The 24,259-nt window shown below is 43.6% G+C and overlaps 3 protein-coding genes across 9 annotated transcripts; 1 reads left to right on the top strand and 2 right to left on the bottom strand.

Moving 5' to 3' along the window:
* Positions 1-1,422: 1,422 nt before the first annotated feature.
* On the bottom strand, positions 1,423-14,081 carry gpbp1l1 (GC-rich promoter binding protein 1-like 1). Of its 4 annotated transcripts, none has more exons than XM_027285057.1 (13): positions 13,945-14,081; positions 11,605-12,192; positions 10,784-11,522; positions 10,212-10,326; positions 7,634-7,763; positions 5,440-5,768; positions 5,143-5,218; positions 4,829-5,025; positions 4,570-4,713; positions 3,862-4,017; positions 2,812-2,936; positions 2,163-2,265; positions 1,423-2,057 (listed from the first exon to the last, which is right to left on the bottom strand). In XM_027285057.1, the coding sequence occupies exons 4-13, from the start codon at positions 10,269-10,271 to the stop codon at positions 1,887-1,889; spliced, it is 1,491 nt and encodes a 496-aa protein (XP_027140858.1). In that variant the 5' UTR covers positions 10,272-10,326; positions 10,784-11,522; positions 11,605-12,192; positions 13,945-14,081; the 3' UTR covers positions 1,423-1,886. The 4 variants fall into 4 exon arrangements, with proteins under 4 accessions (XP_027140858.1, XP_027140859.1, XP_010749162.1 ...); XM_027285058.1 differs by having other exon boundaries at positions 10,784-11,519; XM_010750860.3 differs by having other exon boundaries at positions 10,784-12,192.
* Positions 13,559-15,644, top strand: LOC104935077 (transmembrane protein 69). 4 transcript variants are annotated; one of them, XM_019279442.2, is made up of 3 exons: positions 13,559-13,806; positions 14,734-14,779; positions 14,885-15,644. In XM_019279442.2, exons 2-3 carry the CDS (start codon positions 14,741-14,743, stop codon positions 15,590-15,592), a joined length of 747 nt encoding a protein of 248 aa, XP_019134987.2. In that variant the 5' UTR covers positions 13,559-13,806; positions 14,734-14,740; the 3' UTR covers positions 15,593-15,644. The 4 variants fall into 4 exon arrangements, with proteins under 4 accessions (XP_019134987.2, XP_027140860.1, XP_027140861.1 ...); XM_027285059.1 differs by lacking the exon at positions 13,559-13,806 and adding an exon at positions 14,015-14,172; XM_027285060.1 differs by lacking the exon at positions 13,559-13,806 and adding an exon at positions 14,252-14,663.
* A 973-nt stretch (positions 15,645-16,617) lies between these two features.
* On the bottom strand, positions 16,618-21,563 carry ipp (intracisternal A particle-promoted polypeptide). Its single transcript, XM_010750859.3, has 10 exons — positions 21,472-21,563; positions 20,631-21,070; positions 20,333-20,544; positions 20,020-20,239; positions 19,709-19,864; positions 19,419-19,586; positions 19,191-19,328; positions 18,302-18,424; positions 17,902-18,122; positions 16,618-17,813 (listed from the first exon to the last, which is right to left on the bottom strand). The coding sequence occupies exons 2-10, from the start codon at positions 20,983-20,985 to the stop codon at positions 17,589-17,591; spliced, it is 1,818 nt and encodes a 605-aa protein (XP_010749161.3). The 5' UTR covers positions 20,986-21,070; positions 21,472-21,563; the 3' UTR covers positions 16,618-17,588.
* Between the last annotated feature and the right edge of the window lie 2,696 nt (positions 21,564-24,259).

The raw sequence follows: 24,259 nt of genomic DNA, 5'->3' as shown, positions 1-24,259 counted from the left end.
TACAAATGAGTACTTTGGTTTCACATTTAGCAAACACAAATGACTGTAGTCAGACACAACTGAAGAAAAGAAACGCCTTTCAGGAGGTGATTCCTGCGTTCAATATTTGTTGAGATGAATAAACCTCTAGCATCCTTTTATTTTCAACCATCACACTATCGCCTCCTGCTGCAGAGTTCAAACAGTTCAGTGCTGAGCTAGAACCTCACTGTCTGATTTTTAATTCTTTTTACTATGTCTATTAAATTAGATGTCAGATCACATTGTACTGACTTCTTTGTCTATTCTCACAGCGTTGTTCCATTTGTATGAAACACTTAAATGGTTAACATTAATTATATCTGTACTTTTCCTGCTGTGACGAGCTAGAATATTGCACTTTAGCTTGAAGTGAATTTGTTATCGAGCTTTAAGATGCTCTCATCAACTTGTAGACAAGTATTTTACACGTACGTTGAACGTAGTGGTCGATTTTAACACTTTAACATTTCTAGTGGTGATGAATAGTGGTCTAACTAGAACTAAATGAACCTTTTTCCACAGCAGTCATTTTGACATGAACTAACAGGGTCAACACAAGTGTTTCTAATGATACTAATTAAGGTTTTCCATAAACAAACATGCAGCACAGCAGAGCCCTGACTCTGTTTGACCTGAATGGAACGGGGCCTTAATTAGCATCATCGGTAACACCTGTGTTTATTATTTCATGTCAAAATAGCTGCTGTGAAAAAAAAAAGTCTATTAAAAAACAAAAACAGACCTAAATCCTGTCTGCAGATATCTTGACGTGTGACTGAATGAAACATAAGTGTAAATAATGAATTAAATCATTTACTTACTGGAACTTTATCCATCATTAATATGATTAATAACACCTCTGCTTTCCCTGCTGTGACAAGTCAAAATGGCAAAAGAGTTTCCAAAAAGAAACTTTTAAGCTTGTCTCCACATTTTTACTGAAAAAGTAAAAGTAGCTTTTGTTTTTAAAACTGAAAATAGCTTGATTAAATTCTCTTGAAAACATTTAAACAGCAGGTATGCAATACACTACATGTGACCAAGCTTATGACCAGCGTCGTGACAACGATGTGGTTTTGTTCTGGTGTCTCAGGAGGAGCTCCTGTGAGAATTTGTTCCTCCACTACAAAACACATTCACAGCTACAATCCTGTCTTCTTGAAGCATTTTAAAATACACACATCAGTTATATTCAGCACTAATAAAAACGTTGTGTGCTGCGTTTAGTGTTCTTGGCAGGGGAAGACACTGCTGCTGCATTTATACAAATTCATTATCTCGCCACTCCGGCTGATACAAATCAAAGATTTGCCTACGAGGCAGCGTGGGATCGGTGTGGACATCTGAGACAGACCTGCAGAAAGTAAATTACATGTGCACTCAAACACCACAGTAGCCAGATTCATATTGAAACATATCAGCTTGTCAGGAACCAATTTTTATTAATATCATTAATAATGTGTGTCATCAGCATCATCAATGAAATGAGTTAGTCTGTTTAAAGCAGAATCAAGTGTGCATTCATTGCCCTTCTTTTTCTTGATGAACACTTCAGTTCCACAAAGCGAGGAAGAAAGAGGAAAAAGGGGAGGGAAGGGGGTCAAAGAGGGCAGGGACTGCAGTGAAGGAGGAAACGCAGGGAAAACGACGTCTGGCGGAGCAGGAATCTCCCCCTTCACTGGGATATGATTGGTTTTTCCCTTGTGCAAGAATGACAACAAAAAAAAAAAAAATCAAAACAAAAAGAAATTCAAAATGGTGCTCTAAAAACAAAGATGAGAGAGGAAGAGGGGGATTTGCTTGCTGGGATGTTGTGTTGGCTGTAGTTGTGTTTTGTTTTTGTTTTTTTGTTCCATAAAGCCACGTTAGGATTTGATGCAGTCGTCGTCGTCAGAGGTCTGGCTGCTGCTACTAGTTTCGGACTCGGATCCCTCCTCGACGTTCGCCTCCGCCACACTCCTCCAGGGGGTGAAGTGGAGGGTCACACCCCGCGCCCTCGGGAGAGCCCCGTTCCTTTGCATGCCGTTCCTCTTCAGCTGGTGAGAGGACACACACGGTTAGTTTGTGAAGGATCTCTTTGTCGTCAAAGATCAAATACCAGATCAGTCACAAAGCACATCAGCGACACTGATGTTTCTCACCTGTTCAGTTTTAGTCTGGAACTCTCTCAGCTCGTCCTCCGTCAGAGGCAGGAAGTTGTCATCGTTTTCTGGATACTCCTGCCAGCCCATGGCCTTCAGCAACCTGGAAAACCACAGTAATGTTCTGCTTAGTTGACTCTGTGTGTGTGTGTGTGTGTGTAATGGTCTTTTCAAACAGCGAGCAATTGACATGCCTCATAATTCATTTTCAATGGGAGGTTAGCAGGCATGTAAGGACATGTGGCCAATCTGACAAGCGGGCACAGTCCCATGAAACTGTCGCAGCCGTCTCACACAAACCCAGAGATGAACGGTCTTCTACGAGTTGTGCAGTAACTACTGTCGGGCACTGAGCACCATTAGAGAATGAACCTGGCTGTTTGTGAGTCAACATCAAAGACAGGAGTGCCACTATGTGTCAATAAATCGACCTGTAACAGTCAACTAACTTCATTTAACTCTCCTTACTTAACACAACTTGATAACTATATGTGCCATTTCCATGGTTACCACGCTTAGTGATCACTCGCAGTGTCTGCCTGTCTATTCATGAGGAGTGCAGTGAGAGCTCGTGGATAAGTGCGTTTAACGCAGGCGGAGAGTCGCTCTCCGCCTGAAAAGACCTTTATTCCGTTAAGCAGCATCGTACCGGTGCTCTGCCTCCAGGGAGCTGGACAGGTGTTCAGTGTCTGAGTCACTGAGGGAGTAGGACAGACCATTCTCGTGGCAGACTTCCTCGCTGTAGGCTTTGGGCTCTGGGGTGCTGCTTTCACCCTGAGAGAAATCACACAGCGAGAGAACACGTTTCAAAAAAAATGTGTCGGAGCAAACTGACAATGAAGCCAAAATATCATGTATTACTAAGATTTCTGGGAATATTTCGCTGCTTTAGTCGGTGTGGTGCTCAAAATGTTCAGCAGCAACATCCTCCATATATGTACATAATGATTTATACAGCTCGCAGAACACTTCTCTTGTTATTCTCAAATGTGCTTAAATATGCACTGAGGATGGGCTAACAGTTCAATGTACTTCACCGTCTACAAACAAGTGAAACTAGTCAAAATATATCTGAATGTAGACTATCTGTGACCAGTGCTGATACTACTGACACACACTTACTTGTTCTGTCCTAAATTATCAAATTATTGCAAAGTTATTGTCCAAACTATTAAATGTCTTCAGACAGGTGATAGAACCTGACCCGGACCACGGTGGGGTTTCAAACATCAACTAGAGCAGTTGTGATTAGCTCCGGTGGCCACAGCGCTCCAGTGTTTAGCCGATTACCTCCTCGTTACATTTAGTGGTTAAGAGATGTCATTCATTAAAACTAAACCTGCCAACACATCTGAGAAAATGTGGAACTATGCTGAATCTAAACTTTAGGTGTCGTACAGCAAATCAATTACAGTCTTTATTTTTGGATGTGCTACATCAATTCACTTTTCTCATTTTATTGAATTCTTTAGCATCTTGAACCTCGTCTCTCTTTTTGTGGTTTTGATCCTCTGCCAATGATTTATTTATTTCTTTGCAGTTTGCAGTGGACTTGCTGAAAACTGAAAACAAATACACCCAGGAAAATGTTCAGGCTTTCATGTACCAAGTGGAGCATCTCATCTTTGTCCCCACCTGTAAGTACAGCATTGTTCTGTGTGTGACGGTTTATGAAATTCAAAGTCAAACTGCCGCCTACCTCTCCGGATGTTCCCGGGCTGCTGCTTGTCGTCAGCTCTCCGGTGCCCTCGTCCTTCAGAGCTCGCAGGAACTCACTCTTACGGTCCGGACCACGGCGCATCAGCTTCAGCCTCGACGGGGCAATGTCTATGGGAGGAGTCGTGCTGGAAGGGTGCTGTAGGTGTGACGGTGCCACGGGAAGGAAGGGAGGGAAAGATACAAGACATTAACAATCATTTTAACTCAGACACTGTGGAACACATCTGTACAGTGAAATCTCTTAAAATAGGTCAACGACGAGCAGCTGTTTTAACTGCTGAACGCTGGGGTGGAAAAATCTTCGGAATATTTAAGTTTATGACCAAAGATTACACATTTTAAACACACTGGACAGAAGACAGAGCACATATTCTGCTGCAAAGGAAAACTTCATGCACATGTGAGTAAGCATCTCAGCCACGACCACACTAACACATAATTACTATGTTTAGATAAAACCTGTGATTTACTTACACGGGGTAAGGCCAGCTACATGTGTCACGCATGCAGCCGTAAGAACTGGGAGTTCAGAACAGACTGCTGCACTGGAATGTTAACAGTCCGCTTGCTGCGCAGTTTTTACATTTTACTAGGAGGTCTGACACTGCAGCCGTTAAAAGGTTCTTGTTTGGCTTAGAAAATCCTGAAACGTTTGCTGTATTCGTTTTTTTTTTCCTATCGTCCTCACCTCTTTCGGGGTGTTGTGCTGTGGTGCACTGACTGGGGTGCTGGGTTTGGCTGAAGAGACGGGGCTGGTGAAGACTGAATCTCGGCCTGGCATGTGGAGGCCAGACTTAGTGATCTCTCTACCACCGGATTTCCACTGGGTGCTCTGGAAGACAGGACACAGAATGATCTGTCACAAACGAAGAGACTGCTTCAAATCATAGCACAGCACCAACAAATGTGCTTTATTCGTATAATTCAAACAGAACAGCGAGTCTTACTTTGGTGGGGGCCACAGCAGGCTTTGGGACCAGGTTCTTGTAGACGCTGGAGCCTGCGATGGGAGCTTTGCTGCCGTTGGTGGGCAAGGCGCCAGCAGTGGCAAACCCTGCAGAGAAGGCCGTGCTGGGGTCCTCCTTGGAAACCTTCTTGATAACCAGCATTTTGGACACCATCTGTTTGCCACTCGGGGGGTTTTCTGGATCACAATGAGTTAGTGATGAGATGTTACACAAGGGGAGGACATCAAACAGAGCTTTTAAAAACATCTCATTTATTCAAGAATTGAAATCCAATCTGGACTAGGAGCGCTTACCCCACACACCAGCGTGGGGGGCCACTGGTCGCATCTGAGTCCCAGGCTTTCCAGTTGTTTCAGGGTTGAGGGAAGGCTAAAAACAAACAAACATTCAGCACATTAACATTCAAAATTTTTTCAAGAAGGTGAAGCATTCAAATTGTTTTGAAGTCACGTTAACATCCAAGAATCTGAGCACGCTGTTGCTGACAGGACTAAGTATTAAAATTCAAATACATTTGCCACTGACTGACAGTATCTTATATTTCAACAGAGCTCTGTTGTTGAAGAACTATGTCAAGGTTATCTACTCACAAAGTCCTCTTCCACGAACTTCAACTTGTCGTCCTTGCCGTCTTTGCGTTCCTCGTTGGGGAACTTGTCCTGGTACGAGGTGGCCTTGCGGGGATGAAAGTTGCCATTGCGCTGCCGGTGCCCCACCTGCCTGTCCCTGTCGCCCCCTACCCGTTTGGGGTGACGTCCCTGGTGGTGGTGGCCGTCTTGAGCACCCCGCGAAGCTCCATGCCAGCTGGGTGTTTCCTTCCAACACGAGCCCCCTGCCAGCCCACCGTGTCCTCCTTTGGCCACCCCAGAGTCCACAGAGTCATGCCTCAGAAGCAAAGAGGGCTGCTGCCATCCATCACCTCGAGAGAAAGAGAGAGAGAGAGACAGACATGGATAAGTGAGCGTCTGTTATCAGATTGTTTACTGAATGGTACTCGGAGAACATCTGCTTCCCCGCTGGCTTGTAAACTGGCAAGATGTTTGCTGAGCATTATTTCCAATATGGAAAACACAAAGCAGGAGTCAGGCCAGAGAAAAACAGATTTGGATTCACTGGACAAGTAGATACATTTCTGAAATTAAGAACAGCTATGTGGATTGTGGGATGTGCTCCACAAGTCAACATCATGATCCATCATGTCCAGAGATCGGTTATTATTGTCAGTGAACTAAAAACACAGGCATACCGCTGCAGTAATACAGAAAACAGAGATGCAGCTAGCAGACTACAGGAATCATAACCAGGTTTAATCTTATGTTGGCAAAATATTCGCATCCCTAAGAGCCTGCACCCACAGCAGGTCACTCGTAAGGAACAGAAACAATGAAAGACTTTCTTGAACTTCCTACAATGAAACTACACCAACACTAAGTGTCAAGATTAAATTGAAGATCCTGTTCAACACGTCTGAACGCACGGCACCCCAAAGGCAACACAGAGCTGTACGTTAATGAAACCAAATAAAACGCATATCTTAGAGAGAAAGGACAGGTGCTTGGAATGATGATGTAAAGGAGGTTTTATATGTCATGTAAGGGGACAACACACCTGTCTGCTGCTTCAAACGCTGCTACAACACCGCTGTGCTCTGAGCAGGTGGCCTCAATTATGTCCTTATCCACCACGGGGAGCTGAATTATCCTCGTTCACTCGAGGTTTGCTGCTCGCCATCGTCTTCAGCTTCACATAATGAAATCCCAGTAGGAGGATTTTTACTTAGAACTGGCTTAACTGATCTAATGTTTGAAACTCAGTGTCATTCACATCCTGAAAGCTTGAGAATAAAACGGTGCTTTCAGGTGTAGATAAAAGAACGTTATTTTCCAAAGTCGACTATTCATTCTTCACACAAACCACCTCTGTCAAAGTGTTAGCTGCTAACAATGAGCAGCTTTGACAAGAAAAAACAGACACGGGAGGTTTGAGAGGTATTCGAGCGCGACATTGAAAAAGGTGTAGCTGTATCAGCCTCTTCAAGACATGTATAATCTTAACTTCTCCCAAAGTTTAACTCCAATAAGCAGTCTGCAAATACCCGCTCAATGCTGTGTGATCTTCTTAATACACCCATGGTCTGTCTCCTCTGTTAGACATCGTTTTCTGCCTCATTAAAGGAACGAGAAAAAGGGGCTCCGGTGGGTTCTACACTTATAGTCAAATGCAACGAGCACTGAGCTGCTGTTGCGTTTATCTGATCCCTGACCAGGTGAACCATGGAACGACCTGTGTGTGTGAGGAGGCGGTGTGACGACGATTAGATCTGTCTCACTCATAGTTAATAAATCCGTAACATGAACTGTAACTAAATGAATATGTTATTCTTCTTCTGGTGTGTTTGGCAGCTACCAACCAGCTTCACTTGTCCTGGAGGAGGCAGAGCTTTATTTGCATTTCACAATTGATATGATCCAGCAAATAAAAGACCGTTTATGTCTTCAGTCTTATTCCATTGAGATACAAAACACTTCACTTCAGAGTGACAGACAACAATCCAGCATCTGTGTTCAGCAAGTTAATAAACTGACGTGGTCAGCAGCAGACGTCTCCCTCATCGCCACGTTGGGTTTGTTGCACTCTTAAGGTTTTCTTAGAAGATGCAGTTACTAAACTCGTCATGGCTTCATTCTTTTTGCTTCTCGCAGCAGTTTTCCTTCACACACAGCGAGTCTCTCTAATAGCAATGACAGGGCAAACAGTAAGTGGTCAGCCGCTCTGAGCTGTTACCTGCTGGAGCGCGCAGGGAGCCATTGTTGAAGAAGCCATCAGAGGAGTTGTGGCGGCGGCGGCTCACAGAGGTTCTGCCGTCTCTGTGGAGGTGGGGCTCACCTTGTTTCTCAAGGTTGGCAGCAGGGGACTGGGGGAGGACAGAAAAGGGGACAAGGTTAGTCAAAGTGGGACTGAGATGGTGAACAATGAATCACGTGCGTCTCTTGCAGGGTAAACGACTAAAGAGAAACAACAATTACCCTTGAACCATATTTTTCAGGACATTCTTTTTTTCTCTATTCAAAGCATACATCCGCTCCGTGCTCAGAGTTGCTCTCGTACTCCCTCGGAAATCTAAAATAACTGAGTGAAACTGTCAATGAAGGGGTCTATTCTTGGTGAACCAAAAGTGAACAAAAACAGACTTCATAGGAACTGAAAACAATTTCGGAGCATTTTATCATCAGAAATGTGCTGCCGTGGAAGCCAATCTCGGAGTTCAGAAAAACAGTGTGCATAATTCCCGGTGGTAAATCCTGAAGTCACTGAATTGGCAGGGCGGCCTGTTTGATAATGTTGACAGCAAATACTTAGTTCCATCTGAATCATACCATTGTCATCAGGAGAGGTGCAAAGATCAAACTAGTTTTTCAGCCAAGCGTCATCTCGAGGAATTTTTATAACTTTAACAGACAATATGCAGCAATTCAATGTAGAAAACACTGAGAGTAAACTCTGGAGAGAGTATCGACAAATCCCTGAAGACAAATGACACTAAGGTGAAGTCATGTGTCAGCAGGACAGTGACTGTGCACTTATTTACTCTTGATTTCACAGGCAGGCCACTTATCTGGGCAACTGCCTCACTCGCAGATCACACTGAGCTCTGGACAGGAGAAACACCGTCACTATCTCAGATGGACAGTCAGACAGATGAACACTTTTTGGAAATGACGGACAAAGATCGATCCAATCCAATCCCTCGCCACATCCACCCATCTTCATTTGCAATCCCCCCCAGTTTTACTTCCAAGAGCCAATATTTTCAGAGAGTATTTGTGTTTCTGTCCAATATTTAATTTAACCTTAATGTAGCAGAAATGTGACAGCTTGATTCCGGGCCTCTGAATTGCAGCCACATACTAAATTATGCCCAGCAATTAAAATAATGTCACTTCTGTGAATCGCTGTTTCTCCTGTTGGGAGTCAACTCAAGCCTTTATGGGCGAGGATAAAGTTGGTGACATTACTGAGCTGTGTCAGACGGTCTGGGACAATTTAACACAGGTCAGTCAACCTGGTCAGGACACTCAACAGTTTAATCAGTGCTTGTGATAGTTTAACTGCAGAATGGCAACATGGTAAGACGTGCTCAAGATGTGAATCCACTGCACAGCCATATTAGCTAACATTTTTCGCACTGTTGCGATCATGCTCCTGTCAGAACCCAGCGAGACCGATCTTTGGTTAACAGTCCTTGTGACAAAACTAAAAAAAAAAAACATGACAAAAAAAAGCTAACAAATGTCACCCAGCCAGCCTTTTTTTTGCCTGTTACCAAACATCTGCTAAACGCAGAGCACAACAGCGAGGCTGGGAAAGTCAGAGTCACATAAATCTTCTTAAATGGCTCAAATATTTCTTTTGCTTTAATTAAGCACAGCTTCCCCTTGGTTTCATTGGTTAGTGTCCATGTTCTAGCAGCTCTGCGATGGAGGAAAACAATCGAACAGTGGATATTTTTAAAAATGTTATTTCTGTGCCGCCTTATTTTCCTATACTGGATACCTCCTCATGCATTATGTAATGCAAGATGCAATAGTGATGGCTGTTTCTTTTTTTTTACTTTTATTTTAATGGTTATGCAGCTTCACACACAGCTGCAAACAGTGATAGGGGCAAGACATCCCGGTCTTGACATCTTAATTATGAAATAAGTAAAAATTAACCAAACCAAAAATGGCTACTCTAGCATCTAAATGATAGAAAGATTGATAACTAACTCATGACATGGATATGAAACCAGAGAAGGTTCACTGATCTACAGCAGAAGCATTTACTGCTGAAGATCCTCGAAAGCTCTAGTGACATATCATGACAGACGTCAGGATTTCACACCGATCTCTCGCTGCCCTAAACACCTACAAATCAGTCGTAGCTGGACGTTCATTTGTGCTTTAAACAGTTTTTAAGTTCATCTGTAGGACTGCAACACATCTGCAATTTTGTCCAGTTCCCGCCAAAAACAGCAACTGTTTCCCATTCGGAAAAGAACATTGCAGACGGAATCATGCCTGACTGCAAACATCACAAAAACCCTCCATGAAATCCGCCGTCTTCTTTCATCACTCTTTTTCACCAAGATACACAATGTCTGGCTGAGCCTCTGCTGAACCGTGTACTGAGTGCACTGTCAGTTCCCGAGGGTGACTCGTAGCTGACAACACACACACTCAGGTGGTACACACACATTCACTGAAAGGTGTTAGAGCAGTGACTCCGACAGTTATAATGTCAAGCTCTGTCTGTCTGTCTCATACACAGATCTGTACAGCACACACTCAAATGCATACAATGGGCACACACACACACGCACCTTGGCAGGCTGGGGCGTGGAGAAGTTAAGCCAGGCAGGGACAAAGTCATGCTGCGCCATTTAGGTCCAGTGTTTCCGGTCAGTGGATCGAGGCATCAAACCTCATGGCCAGGATCTGACAAAACAGACAGACAGTTCTGAAGACATTTTTTTAAATCACATCAGGCAGCTTCGAGCTCAGAAATCTCTTTGATTTTGTGTCATTTCTTCAGTGTTTTTTTCTTTCTACCATCAGTTATTTTGAAATTCGCTGCATAAATGTCTCCCTCAAGACAAGCCAAAGAGTCCTATTCTTAGCAGAAAACAACAAAGCTCGACTTGCTGCAGCTGTGCCTGTGAAGATGATAACTGGTTGACAGCCTGGATGGAAAATATCTTGTGCAGCACAATACTTTGCAGTGTGTGTGTGTGATGAAATGTAAACAGCTCATCATGCTTGGTTTTGCTTAACTGTCTAACTGTTATATATATTAAAAGCTGGGAAATTAACACCTGCTCTCCACAACATGTTGTACAGTACATCCCTGCTGGTTTGCCCTAGCCAAGTCAGTCAGGTGTAATTTTATCATTACCCCAGAGTCTGTGGCTCTGAAGTCCTCTGCCTCCTCTCTCGGTCCGGCTGGGCTCGGTTCCTCAGGCCTGTTGGCACTGATCACAGAGTGTGCGCACTGACAGACGGGGAGCAGCACACCGACAACCCCCTCTCCACCTCCGCCAGGACAGCGCAGCCCCTTTCCGCAGAGGCAGATCCCTTCGTCCAGGGTGAAAAACTGGGAGATGGGTCAAAAGGTTGCAGGAATGATCTGGAATGGCGATCCAGAGAACTGGCCAAGCAGGAAGTGGATTTTTGATGCTGAAGCGCAGAGAGGTCTTTGAGGGACCGATTTTCCTTCTTGAACCAGATTCCCGAGCAGCTCCTGTGTCAGTTACGTCTCTGATGAATTCTGAGTGCTGAGCGTGTTTCCGGTCCAGGTAATTTTTCCCCCAGGCAGATCGAAATCCGTCACCAATTTATTTCGACCATTTGCTCTTGTTGTCAGGCGTAAGACTCAAAACCTGATCGGACTTTATGCTGATTGGCAAGATGAAGTAATTTGTCCCAACAGTGAGAAAAAAAGCCAGGTAATCTTATTATTATTATTAAGGAAGCAGTCTGTGAAAGTCGTGTGTCCTGGAGTACGGACAACAGTTTGTGAAGCAGTTCCACTTTGACACCAGATGGGGGGAAGAGAGACAGGTGTTGTCCTGCCACACTGTGTGCCAGTATGTTTTGACGTCGACTCACCTTTTACCGACTCATCTTAAGAGCTACTGAAACGCATACAGAAAAGAAAAAAGGAGTTCAGAGACAGTCTTCGACTGGCAATGAAGGTCACTGAAAACCACTGCTCACCTCATTAAACTGATGAAAAAGACCGTCAGACTTTGAAGAAAATAATGCTCAAAAGGTTCAAAGTCACATGACAATGAAGGAAGTTAAACCCTATGTTACATTGCCGTCATTTTCAGTTTTTGGTTAGTGAAATAGAGATGCTGCTGGATGATGCATTATAATGCAGTTTTTTATTTTCAGACGTTTTAATATCACATTTGTGAGACGCCCATTTAATTATACTGAGTTTTCTGTTGGAAGCAGATAGAGGGCAGAGCTCTGATTTCATAGATATGCGAGCTCAAAAGCTAAGCGCAAATCTTCCGCGAGTCAAAGGGTCTTCATGACACGACGCACGAGAGTCCTTTGACGACAATTCGACTCGTCCAAAAAAAGAAATCCTCGAGAGGGCTCAATCGACTTATTTCGCTCAAGGGAAGAAAAAAAAAAAAGTGAAGGTTGAAAAATTGCATGCGTCCAAAATGAGTCAAGTGGGTCTTTCCTTTTCTTCTTCGGATGAGTTTGTTTTCCACCTCATGCGTAACGTTTCAGTGCAGGTCTTTTCTCTTGCTGAGGCTTCACTGGTATCTGCACAGGAACAGACTGGACCTGCAGTAAAACAGAAACAGTGTTAGCCACAATTCAGGAAACATCAGCTTATAAATACGCACGCTGAACTCCAGTTGGCAGTTTTTTAGTTACACCTAGTTTAAACTACTAGAGTATAACAGAACAGACCTGCGATCAATCGCACAGTTGTAAAAGTTGTAATTCGGCTATTCTTCAGACTGATTCAGAGAGGTGTGCTGAATTGTAGTGTGAAGTGCTTCTAATGTTTAGTCGAGCATTGTTGATAGAAATACGGCAAAATGTAAGATAAGACAAACTTTTAATGATCCCACAGCGGGGGGGATTAACTCAGCAACTTGTATGCACAAGGTGGATATTACTCATAAATAAGAAACATATAGAAAAGTCATGAAGTCGTGCTGGTGTTAAAGAATCTGACAGCTGTTGGAATGAAGGACCTGTGGCAGCGCTCCTATAAATATAAACACAATGAAACACAACATCACCGCAAACTGTAACTGCTGTATCCGACTATTATTTTTCATAAAGAGCGCCTGGAAGAGACAAATTCAGCTTAAAGCAACATTTCATATCTCCATCCAACATGCACTACAGCAGGTATTCAAAGGCTTCATGTCAAGACATTATGAGGGATGCTCATCCTTCACTGAAGGTCCCAAAAAAAACTGCCTCCAATTCATCTTAAATGAAAGTGCATTTGAAGAAAAAAAAGCATGACTCAGGGATCTGAGGAGCATTTCATGCTTTCAAAAGCTGCCTCTTTTTTTAGAAAAATTGTGTCGGCTTTGGTGAATGAAATATTTATACCAGTGTAAAAATAACTTGAGCACTTTCTCTTCCTCTGACTGACGCGCATCTAAACAGGCCTGCCAGTGTGTGTGTGTGTGTGTGTGATGCTGTACAGTCTCATCAGCTTTGATATGGTTCAAATATAAAGACATGATCACGTCAGAGCTTTAAAAACACACACACACACACACACACGAACCCTGCGTGAAATAACTCATAGGAGATACAATGGACTCGTGGACGTGTTCCCACTGAACTATTACGTAACAGCTCCACATCAATGAGTTTGAGCCACGGACACGCGCTACAATGTGCAGCACGCGGACATGTAATCGCCGTGAGATCACACTCGGAACAATGGCGACAACACAAACAGTAGAGAAAGCACCCGCTTGTTTTTTTTTGTTTTGTTTTTTTTTGACGTTATAATCCAGTGCGGGACACCCACATGTCCACAAACACACAGCAACGTTTACATGCACGCTCCTCCGCCGTGCTAACTAGCTGAGTAATGTTATGGATTAAAGTGCACGGGGAAGCGTTAAAACGCGAAGCTGCTGAGGGGTTAGCTCACCAGTCAACGTTAACGACTAACTAGTTGTCGGCATTAACTCTGCCGCGAGCTAACTCTTGTTTAGTTAACTCGGGTTAACGTTAGCGTAGTAGCAACCGTTAGCTCGTAGCTGCCGTTACCCCAGTCTGTTAACTAGCTCGCGATAACCGCGAAGCAGTTTAACTGACCCGGCGTGGTTAAGAGGCTTAGCGACGTAAAAAACACATTTAATACGCTCACGGTGGCCGGAGCTGTGCGGTTAGGCAGCTGTCACGAACACACAATAGGAGGTAAACAGACCTGGCTTCGTTGGAACAACACAGTTTCAAAATGGCTACCTTAGCAGCGGCAGCACACATTCATCAGCTCGCTAAAGTGCTCGCGAGCTAACTTGCAAGCGTTTCACGGCGAGCGCGTGCAGCTGTTACCTTCTCACGAGCGACGAGGTCCTCCCACAGAGAATCATCCCAACGTATATAATCCGCAGACACGAACGAGGCCACACTTTTCTCGCGGCTATAAACTTCTTTAATAATGCGGCGGTTGGTGTTTGTTTGGGTTTTCGGAGCGCGCACCACTGGCGCTGCCACTGAGGGATTCGAACAGCCTCGACGACGCTGCGTTCAATATCTGCCGCGATTATGCAACCGAACGAGGTTCCGCTGTGTTGTTTTTTTAAAGTCGAGCCGGGTCAACTGTGCTTTTTTTTTTTTTTTTAAACAAAGCAGCATGCCCACACCTGATATCCCCACGTGATATTTTTTTTTAAATTATCCGAGTACACGTTGTTGGTATCGCGTATATTACGAGTTTGTTATCTTGAATATAACTTAATACCTCCCCCCTCCCGTCACCGTCAGCCAAACCAGTCGATATCAGAACAGGTCTCATTCACTTAAAGCAGATCAGCGGACAGGGCGTTTAATCGAGTGACGATACATGGCAACCAGCAAACGACCTTAAGTTGAGCTAGTTAACGTTAGCTAACGTTGTGACTGTGTGTTTGCTGCGGGTGCAGCGGCCTCGGCGAAACGTTGAATGACAGACAATTAACGGGTAACGTTGGGCTGACTGTGTTTTATCGGTTGTTTCAGTGTGACAGCTCTGTATTGCGTCAGGTTGTGTGCTAACAGCACGTTAGCCCGGAGTGAGAAAGCTGCAGATTGCACGCGCACTGGGGTATTATTTAATACTAATTAATGATGTGTCTTTTTCAGAGTGAAGATGATTAGATTTGCATCTGGAAGACGTTTAATTACTGGGGTATGTACCGTCTGCTCACTAATAAACACAGAGTGTATCTGCCAGCATTGCACAACAATAAGAAGTCATGATGTTTATACACTTTTCTGCTTATTGTATCTTCAGGTTCCAGTATGGACATGTCTTCAGGACATATCCAGAGCACCAGGCCGCATGGCTAAAGCCCAGCTGCTGTTCCACTCTCAAGCCTCTCCAGTGTTGAAGCCACACAGACTGACTCCCACCAACAGGTTGTTGAGCATCAGGCCTGTGAGCTGGTCTGCATCTCGTCTCTGCCACGGGGATTCACAAAGCACCTCAGAGAGAGCTGACAGCAAAGGGGGTTTCAGTTTGAGGGCCCTCACCCAGGCTCCCAAACCAGCTTTGTACCTGGGTTTCTCTGGGCTTATCCCGTTTTTATCTGCACCTCTCCTGATGGCTGCCACACAGTCCTTCTACCCCGAACTGGCATATGCTCAAATGGTCTACGGAGCTTCTATAGTCTCCTTTCTTGGAGGTGCCCGCTGGGGGTTTGCCATCCCTGCTGGTAGTCCTGCTCAGCCTGACTGGATGAACCTGGGCAACAGTGTGATGCCTTCACTTCTGGCTTGGCTGGCACTGCTCTGCAGAGACAATATTGCAGAGGGGGCCTTGGTAGTTATCATGGGACTGGGTCTCTCACTGCACTATGATCTGACCCTGCTGCCTGGATACCCCTCCTGGTTCAAAGCCATGCGAACTATCCTCACTCTGGTCGCCACCTTTTCATTGGTGGCTACCCTGACGATTAAAAATTTCTGTTCTGAGAAGAAAATCAAAGAGATTCAGAAGTGATTTTTTAAAGGACAGTTTGTGCTTTGAACTTAATAAAAATGTCAAAAAATAAGTGCAGACAGACAGTCTGGTTTGTTCATGCTGCACACCAAATCACAGCAGCTTTTGTTACTCGGCATTAATATCTTTGAGGACAAACATGACATGATGTGTGTATATATGTGGAAAGTTGTGAAATTAGCACAGAAATGACTAATGTGAGGATCTAAATTAAATCCAAAAAAATAAAATAAATGTAAAAGAATAGAGACAAAAGTTCTCTTAATATGTTTGAATATGTGCAAATTTGAGACAAACGTTGAGACTATTTGCATACCTTTCCTTTGCATTGTTGTGCAACTCAAGTCTGATACAAGTCAAAACCACGCAGAAGGAATGCATGGGCAGTGATTTTCTAAGATGTTTTCTTAGTTGGTTAAAGATTAATTATACAGCATAGTTCTGTTATTAATGCTAACTGTTTCCAAACGTCATCACCCACCTGTCTCCCCCTACCTGCCTCTTTAATGATTACACAGACACCTGTAAATGTAAAGACATTGTGTTTTTCACGTTTACGGTCACAATGGGTTTTACTCAAGATTGACATTTGATGATGTAAATCCAGGAGTGCTGAGCTCCAGTGGCAGAGCTTTTGTCTTGGACGTGTGCCACATCAATACTAAACAACCTTGATGGTTTACAGTAGCATAACTCAGCCAAATAGATGACTGCAGAACCTAATAAAAAGGGCACTGGAGAGTTGATGACAACAGACGGACTGGATCGTGGAGTACACTTAAATTTAATGAGGAGCCACTAATCCAGTGAGATGTCAAATGTAATCTTACAGAGCAAGTTGCTTCTGTAGTTTGCTTGTTTGTCCAGTGCAGAAAAATCCCCTCTTCCTGCAAACGTCAACTCAGGGTGTGTTTGTCAGGTACAACCTCAGAGTCTGAATACACCAGGGAAGCTTTGTAAGCTATCTTGTCAATCCTAAATGAAGAAAGATGGATTGTAGGTTCATTTTAAACCCAGCACGCACGTGACTTTTCTGAAGTTTATTAGGTCTGAAAAGCAACCAATAAGATGTTATTACTGTTGTGCAATATGAAAGTTCTGTTGTTTTACGAAGGAATAACAGTACACAATATTAAAATGCTGTCTGTGCAACGGTTCCACTTGGCTTGCAAATGCGATGAGCTTCAACATCCAGAGGAAACATGATGACTTACCATGAAGAAGATAAACACAACAAACTTGTAATTTCAGGTTCTGCGCATGAGTGAAATGATTTGGACTGAATTGTACATAGTGACAAAGAGGCACTATCATTTACAGTATCATACAAAAATAATCCAGTGAACAATACTGAGCCATAACTGCACTGTGTGTGGCAACAGTGATGTGCTGTTCAAGTTTATAATTATTTACAGAAATCACTGAACATGGGACTTTGGTCCCATTTATTAAATAGGCTCAAGTGGTTTGATAAATCTTCCAAGTAGCAAATGCACTCACCACAAACATTTCTCTGAAGGAAAATAAAGAGAAAACATCTCAAAACATCTTATCTAAGAATAGTGTTCAGTCTGAACAGGAAGAAAAACTCTCTGGTCCACTCAAAATAAAACTCTCATGGTGAAAAAGTGTCCTTATCATAAGGATCGTTTTGTCTGCAAAAACATAAAAGAGGAAAACAAGTCTGCAACTATGAAAGTCTTGTAAAATCATTTAGTGAACTGAAAATACAGACTGGTCGTGTAACAAGCAGTTTTGGCAGTTTTACAGTTTTTGATCTGCCGTCATATTGTTGTGTTGAATCAAGGTCAAATGTAAAAAGGAAAAAACACGAGCATTCCATGTATAAATAACACGATAATGCAAAAGCCTACTTGAGACAGAAACATTTTTTTGTGTTTCTTAAAGTGCAGCTTCTCTTCAGTTAATGCAGTTTTTTTTTTTTTTTTTTGCAAGGCGCTGATAGGGACGCTCACAATTTGAATATTCCTGGCTATCAGAGCACAGCCAGCCCGCCATCGCAGCGGCTGGTGATCATGTTGCCAACTTCAGTCCAGGTGTCCAGGTGAGGGTCATAGATTTCCACAGAGTCCACCGTCACCGGGGCAGAGAAGTCTCTGCTGGCGGCCCTTCCTCCTACGGCGTACAGCAGACCATTAACTGCTGACACTGACACTCCTGCGCGAGCTGTAGACATCGAGGCCACCTCGACCCATTTCTCCTGTAGAAAGAGAAGCACAGAGGGGAGAAGAAAGTTAGTACACAGATAATACAGGATAAATTGACTGAAAATGAAAGTAACATTTTACCTCTTCTGGACAGTACTTCTCCACTGTCTCCAGTGCACCCAGTGCCTCATTCCATCCGCCCACCGCGTAAATGCAGTTATTGAGGCAGGCGACGCCCACATAGGCTCGACGTGTGACCATGACGGGCAGGGCGCTCCATCGGTGCGAGATGGGGTCATACACCTCAGCTGAGCGCAGCTCCATCCCTTCGTCACTGATTCCTCCAATCACATAAATAAACCCTGGAAAGAGAAAACAGTGTCGACGTCATCAGAGGAGAAATAAACAAACCCAAGCAGGAAGGGGGTTCAGGAACATTTGTAATTGTGTGTAAACTTGCTAATACTGATAAAAAGAGATAAACTACATTTCCAAGTTGCACTGGAGTATTTATTTTTCAAAATAAAAGTAGAGAACACACCCTGTAGCTCACAGCAGCCGAAGTAGTAACGAGGAACAGCCATGCTGCCGATGACTTCCCACTTGTTCTCCTCTGGGTCGTATCGTTCCATCGTCTTCCCGATCTCAGAGCCAACCCAGCCACCTAAAGAAGCACAGTGCATTCATGAGAATATGATTTTTGCCTGAAGTTTGCACCACATGGTAAATTTGTGCTCCAGTGAGAAGTATGTAACGTTTTAAGTCAAACACCACCAACTATTTCATTTATTTTGGTGAACTGGATCTCTGTGATTTACGGCGTTTCCTGACAGACGGCAAAGTAACCTGCTGCGAAATAGTAGCTGTTAGCTAATGTTAGATCAGTTTGTTAGATGAGCTACCGGACTGTGAACTCACAGCACCGGGGGAGGGTTAGTGTTTGTACGAAAGGTGTTTTGGACCACTGGGAATGGGGGAGTGGAGCCAAAGTCGTGCCAGTAGCAGATCTGAGAAGTGGGCAATGTGACCGGGCTCAGCAGGCTCTATGGACATAATGACCGAAATGAAGAAACAGAATGCGGCGTTGGCAGAGGAAGCTTTCCCATAAAGCAACTCAACAGCATCTTTCATTAAACCTTTCCTAACTCATAAATGCCAATGTCTTTTGTACCCTTAGATTGCGAGGAGAGCTGAGAGTCGTCGTGTGGCACTTGAGTCATTTTCACATATGACACAAAGCTCCTGCAGCACCACAGATTGTTAGACATCATAGAACAGTTTTCACAGGCTGAGTTGTGCTAACCGTGACTAATAAACAGATTTCCAAAGTGTGAATTTGGTGGAATGCTCCTTTAAAACCAAATGACTGTACTGTTTGTGCTGTATGTATTTTGGTTAAACATGGTGCTAAGTGTTACTGTGATATTTACCGAGGGCATACAGAGCTCCGTAGCAGGGGCAGACGCCAACTCCACAGCGAGGGAAGTTCAGCGACGCCACAGCGGCCCACTGCTTGGTCACCGGGTCATATCTTTCTGTGCAGTCAAAAATCATTGAGTCTTTCTCCCCTGGTGAAAACACAAACCCTTGTCAGATTGTTGATCGTTGAGGTGCTTTTATTTTTGGGCTTCAACACAAACACAACGCTGCTTTCTCACCTCCCACCACATAGATCATGCCTTCCAGCACAGCGACCCCTAACCCGCTCCGGGCCTGGTGCAGGGATGACACAGTGGTCCAGTACTGGTTAAAGGTGTCAAAGCGCTCCACACAGCTCAATGCCCGGCTGTCACTCCAGCGGCCGCCCTGCAGCCGAGTGTAGCCTCCTGCCATGAGGGAAAAAAAGTGAGGGGTCCGTGATTAAATGGCTTTTTTTTTTTTTTTTGATTCACCGAAATTCATCAGATTACTTTCCATGCTGAAAAAAAAAAGTGATCTGAAACAGAACCTATGGCATAAAGGTATTTCCTGGCTTTTCTTCTGGGTCTCATCTTGGCTGGTTGTAACTGACTGTACATCTTATTTTCTTTGGGAGACTTCGAGACTTCAGTGTATTCCTTCAGCAGAGTCTGCAGTGCCACCCTGAGGCTGAAGTCTGTAATACCTTTAACGAAAGACAAAATGACAAAAAAACAAGATGTTGTTTACAATATTTATCAATTTTACAGAAATATTTTTAATATAAATCCTCAACTGTGTAAAAAATGAAAAATAAATAAAAGGAGATGTGCTACATTTTAAATTGTATGTTTCCCTTACCTTCTATGTACTTGAACAGTCTCTGCGGTGAAAGCAGAGGGAAGCGGACTGGCTCCAACACCTCCACCACATGTTTTTTCCTCTTTGCCACATCTTGAAGGACCCAGTCCATGGCTACAGTGAATACCTGGTACTCATCCTCAATTCTCAGCTCTTCACTTCTTAGCAGCCTCACTAACTGATCATTGGACAGGCCCCTGAACTCATCGGTAACACACACCTAAAAAGGGATAGATGCAATCTGTAAGCACCGAGCTGACACCAACACAAGAGTACCAGCACAAAGATAAAATGAGCTTTTAATGTTTCATACCTCCAGAAAGTGAACATGGATGTAGTTTTCAGTGAACTCCAGCATGTCCATGCAGGCAATCTGCTCCAGGAACTGAAAGATGCCCACACAGTTGGATGGGTCCATGTGGCCCTTGAGAAACTCTCCACAGATAGACACCACCTCGTTCAGCTGCAGCATGTCTGCCGCCACCATCAGCTCCTGAACGTTCTCCACCGTCACACTGATCACACCTGAAAAAAAGGGTACACAGGTCCGTTCAGAAAATGGTACAAACAGTACGTGACATGACGATGGAAATATCAGGATGGACGCAGACCTGTGTATATGAAGTCCAGCAAAACCTCAAAGACTTCCGTATCCACTCCGAGAATCTGCACCTCATCTTTATCCGCCTCCCTCATACCCCCGGAGAACAGAGCAGAGAAGTAGGGGCTGCTAGCCGCCAGCACCAGCCGGTGGACCCTGAAGACCCGGCCGCCAACTTTGAGCCCCACGTCACAGAAGTCTGTGCGGAGCCGCATCTTGTTCATCTGAGCCAGGATGAGTCTGGCGTAGCGGTCTGAGGCCAGCAGAGCCTGCTCGGACGCCTGGGTTGCCATGGCAGCAGTAGCAGCAGCAGCAGCAGCATCACCACCACAACAAGGGGATGTTGACACAGAGGTGGAGGACATGGCAGCTGGGGCTGGTATGTGTTAACATGGAGGCCAGTATTCCCAAACCCTCCTCCTCTCTAGTGAGGTTCAGCATGAAACAGACCTGAAAGACACACAAAGCTGAATACACGAGACACACACACTCACTTCACCGTTGTGTAGCAGCACAGAGCTGAAGCAATGTCGGCGACATAACACGCGATACACGGAAAGAATCGGACTTTCTTGACAGTCTCATGATAAAACACACTGGTGGAGCCATGGCTAAGTTACTGTCCGTCCCTCTGCTGCTATGTCGGCTACAAAAAACACCTGCCGCCGCCGTTAGCCTGGCATGCTAGCCCACAGACAGCTCAACCATTATATTGATCAATAAATTGATCAACTGGCATCGGACAACTTTACCGCTCGACCAGTCTCTGCTCAGAGAGTGTCAACTTGCAGCAAAATACCAAACTGCGGGAAATAAATGTCAAAATGAAGCTTGTTTTAGCCGCGACTTACCCCATAAGTTCACTGATGAGGATGCAGGCAACTTCCGCCGCCCTGCAGACTGTCAATCCTGTCTGTCTGCGATCGACTGCTCTGGACTGGCGTATAAATAAATCCAGTCGTGACTAGCCAATCCCCGACAATGTTGCATTTTCTGTGAGTTTGTGTCGTCATCGTCTTTTTCGAGGAACAGGACATTAAATTACACACAAGTAGAGCTTATTCTGCTTTGTTTTTATTATAGATGTTTTTTAAATTTATTATTATTTGCTCAGTTTACCCAATAATTCACGTCAGGTTTGTTTTAACGCACACCGCCAGGTGGCAGTGTTGTCTTTGAGCAAGCAGCCAAACAAATGGGGAGCCCTTGACAACAAGCCACAGAAGCCTACAATGTAAATTATCATAGTATTCTTGGCATGTCAGCCCCCAGCAGAATGGTAATTTTAAATGTTCTCCAGTGTGTTGGCTGCAAACCTCATCTACTGAAGACTGGACCAAACCTACAAAGCTTAGCCTACTCTTAGACAGTGGTAGTGGGTAGTCCAGTTTGTTTTAATCAGTAGCTTGACATCAAATTAGCTTAAATATTATGTTGGAAACCTGTTATTACATACAGAACTCTAGCACTGCTCGGGCACATTAGACCTGTCTGGATGACTGAACTGAGGTGAAAAACGCCTGTGACAGTTACAGGAAAAAGTCTTGCAACTGTCACTTGACTTGTATTTCCTGATATTTCAATGTGTCACCCAGATTTAAACAGCTAGCTGTGTACTAGAGAGTTTGTGGTGACACCAATTAAAACTCAAAGATAGAAATGTGCCAACCTGGCCACCCTTGGTAAACACAATTGGTTGGGTTTTCCTCTTGTTGCCATGTATTGTTAAATTTCCAGTCTGTCCTGTTTCTCTAAAGGGCATCCAGCAATGCCATTATCTGAGCTGAACAATTATCTTATTGGATACAGCTTAAATTGACTCTTAGTAAGCCAATATAAGGCAAAGTTCAGCTTCTGAACTGAATGAGCTTTTAAAATAAATAAATAGACACCCTGTCACTTTAATTCTCCTCTTCTTTGCAGCCAAATATCTTTGGAGGAATGTGAAAATCTAGACAAAAAATGTTACTACAGTGAGTTTTGAACATGAAATATATAATTTCCTAGCCAAAGAATGACAATCAGATGACAGAGTAACTGAGAACATTAATAAGTCGTTTTTAGTCATCAAGTATAAAAAATATATATTTTCATGGTAATACTACTAAGTTTACTAAGTTCTGCCATATTCACCTCTCCTGTTTTTCACAATAGACTTCTAGCACAGATACTATCATGAATAAATGTACAACAGTGTTTTAACCTGTAATCTGATCGTCTTAACACATCTACATATTTATTTAGAACCAAAGAAATTAAAAATATGGAAGGGAAATGTATGCTTCATCCTCAAATAAGCTGAATTTGTTTTTCTCAGTGGTGGCACGATCACTGTCACTTTCCACATAAGCCTGAGTTATGTGTTAATCACATCATGTATTTTTAGCAGTCGTGAGTTATCAGTGCTGTTTAGTGATTAAGGAGCCTCATTGGTGTTTCAATGAAATGTGACAACAGCCTCCTTTTAGTCAATAGATGACACATGCTGGTGAGCGACATACATGTTCTCTCGTCCAACATGTTAATATTTCCATCAGATGTTGGTTTAAATAATTGATAAAGACATCTGTTGTTGGTTGTTCATAGCTATTCATTCATTACTAGAGGCACAAAACAGGCCTCTGCTAAATCATTTACATTAAACGTATTGTCAAGTATCATCCATGGTGTTTAGGCTTTATGTGTTTAATTTGTAATATGAAAGTGTCTCTTTTTCTTTGCCTTTTGTTCTTCATGCTTCTGCCTGGGCAGGTGACACTTGTAAAACAGGTTTTTATAAGTAGGTGAGGTACTAAAATGAATTTGATTGTGGTGACACAGACTTCTTTTGAGGAACATGTTATCTGTTACAATGTGATTGTGTTTTTCTTTTTCTTTTTGTTAGGCATGGCTGGAGTCTCTCACTCGCCACTTTTCCTATAAGCAATGTTTTCACTTGTCATAAACATGATACTTATTTTCGACGATCGTGCCTCTCCATTGTGGTGATGGGAAGCAGAGTGTTTGCATTTCTCCTGGAATCTCCCATGTAGTGGGAGAAAAAGTAAATACTATGGGGGTCATCCTATGGAAAGTGGTCACCATAATTACCATTCTGTTTTTAAGTGCAGGCTATGTCTGACTTTTTCATCAGGGCTGCGTCTGCTGGCTAGACATTTCTTTCACCAGGATAGAAAAACATCATGCTGACAGCTGAAGGGTTCATGCGTAGGTAGAGTTCAGAGTTTTCTGAGTACTTATGATTGGCTATAAATCATATCAAAATATGCAAATCAAGTAATCACAGAACTCTATAGCAGAGTTTTAGTATTTCCATAATATTGCCCATGGCTTATACTGTAAAAACAAACAAAAAAAACTGTTGTACGGTGAGGGTTTTGTTATTTTGTGTTAGTACAAATACATTGTAATTGCAAATGGTATCTGCCCTACATGTCTGTTAAGCCAGGCAAGCCGTCTGTCGCCACCTGACAAGACTTGTGAACCGCATAACCCTTCCTTATCTTGTCTGAGTTCAACGCCTACAGTGTACATACTGTGTCACACGTTCATACCAAGCCAGATTCTGATTTGAACTCCAAAGCTTTTCTGCCATCTGCACCGGAGCCAGTGTCCGTCAGTCCTGTGCCACATTGGTTT

Source organism: Larimichthys crocea, chromosome XII (genome assembly GCF_000972845.2).
Source record: "Larimichthys crocea isolate SSNF chromosome XII, L_crocea_2.0, whole genome shotgun sequence".
NCBI classification, from domain to species: Eukaryota; Metazoa; Chordata; class Actinopteri; family Sciaenidae; genus Larimichthys; species Larimichthys crocea.
This window is presented reverse-complemented; position numbering and strand designations above follow the sequence as displayed.

Coding starts and splice junctions, on each gene's coding strand:
- gpbp1l1 (XM_010750860.3), bottom strand. CDS start 10,271: ATGGCGCAGCATGACTTTGTCCCTGCCTGGCTTAACTTCTCCACGCCC. Junction 5,026..5,142: donor CCCCCACGCTGGTGTGTGGG/GTAAGCGCTCCT, acceptor ATTGTGATCCAG/AAAACCCCCCGAGTGGCAAA. Junction 2,058..2,162: donor TCCAGACTAAAACTGAACAG/GTGAGAAACATC, acceptor TCCTCTCACCAG/CTGAAGAGGAACGGCATGCA.
- ipp (XM_010750859.3), bottom strand. CDS start 20,985: ATGTCCTCCACCTCTGTGTCAACATCCCCTTGTTGTGGTGGTGATGCT. Junction 19,329..19,418: donor CATGATCTATGTGGTGGGAG/GTGAGAAAGCAG, acceptor TGTTTTCACCAG/GGGAGAAAGACTCAATGATT. Junction 18,123..18,301: donor CGGCTGCTGTGAGCTACAGG/GTGTGTTCTCTA, acceptor TTCTCTTTCCAG/GGTTTATTTATGTGATTGGA.
- LOC104935077 (XM_027285059.1), top strand. CDS start 14,051: ATGCGGCGGTTGGTGTTTGTTTGGGTTTTCGGAGCGCGCACCACTGGC. Junction 14,173..14,733: donor CGATTATGCAACCGAACGAG/GTTCCGCTGTGT, acceptor TGTCTTTTTCAG/AGTGAAGATGATTAGATTTG. Junction 14,780..14,884: donor GAAGACGTTTAATTACTGGG/GTATGTACCGTC, acceptor TTGTATCTTCAG/GTTCCAGTATGGACATGTCT.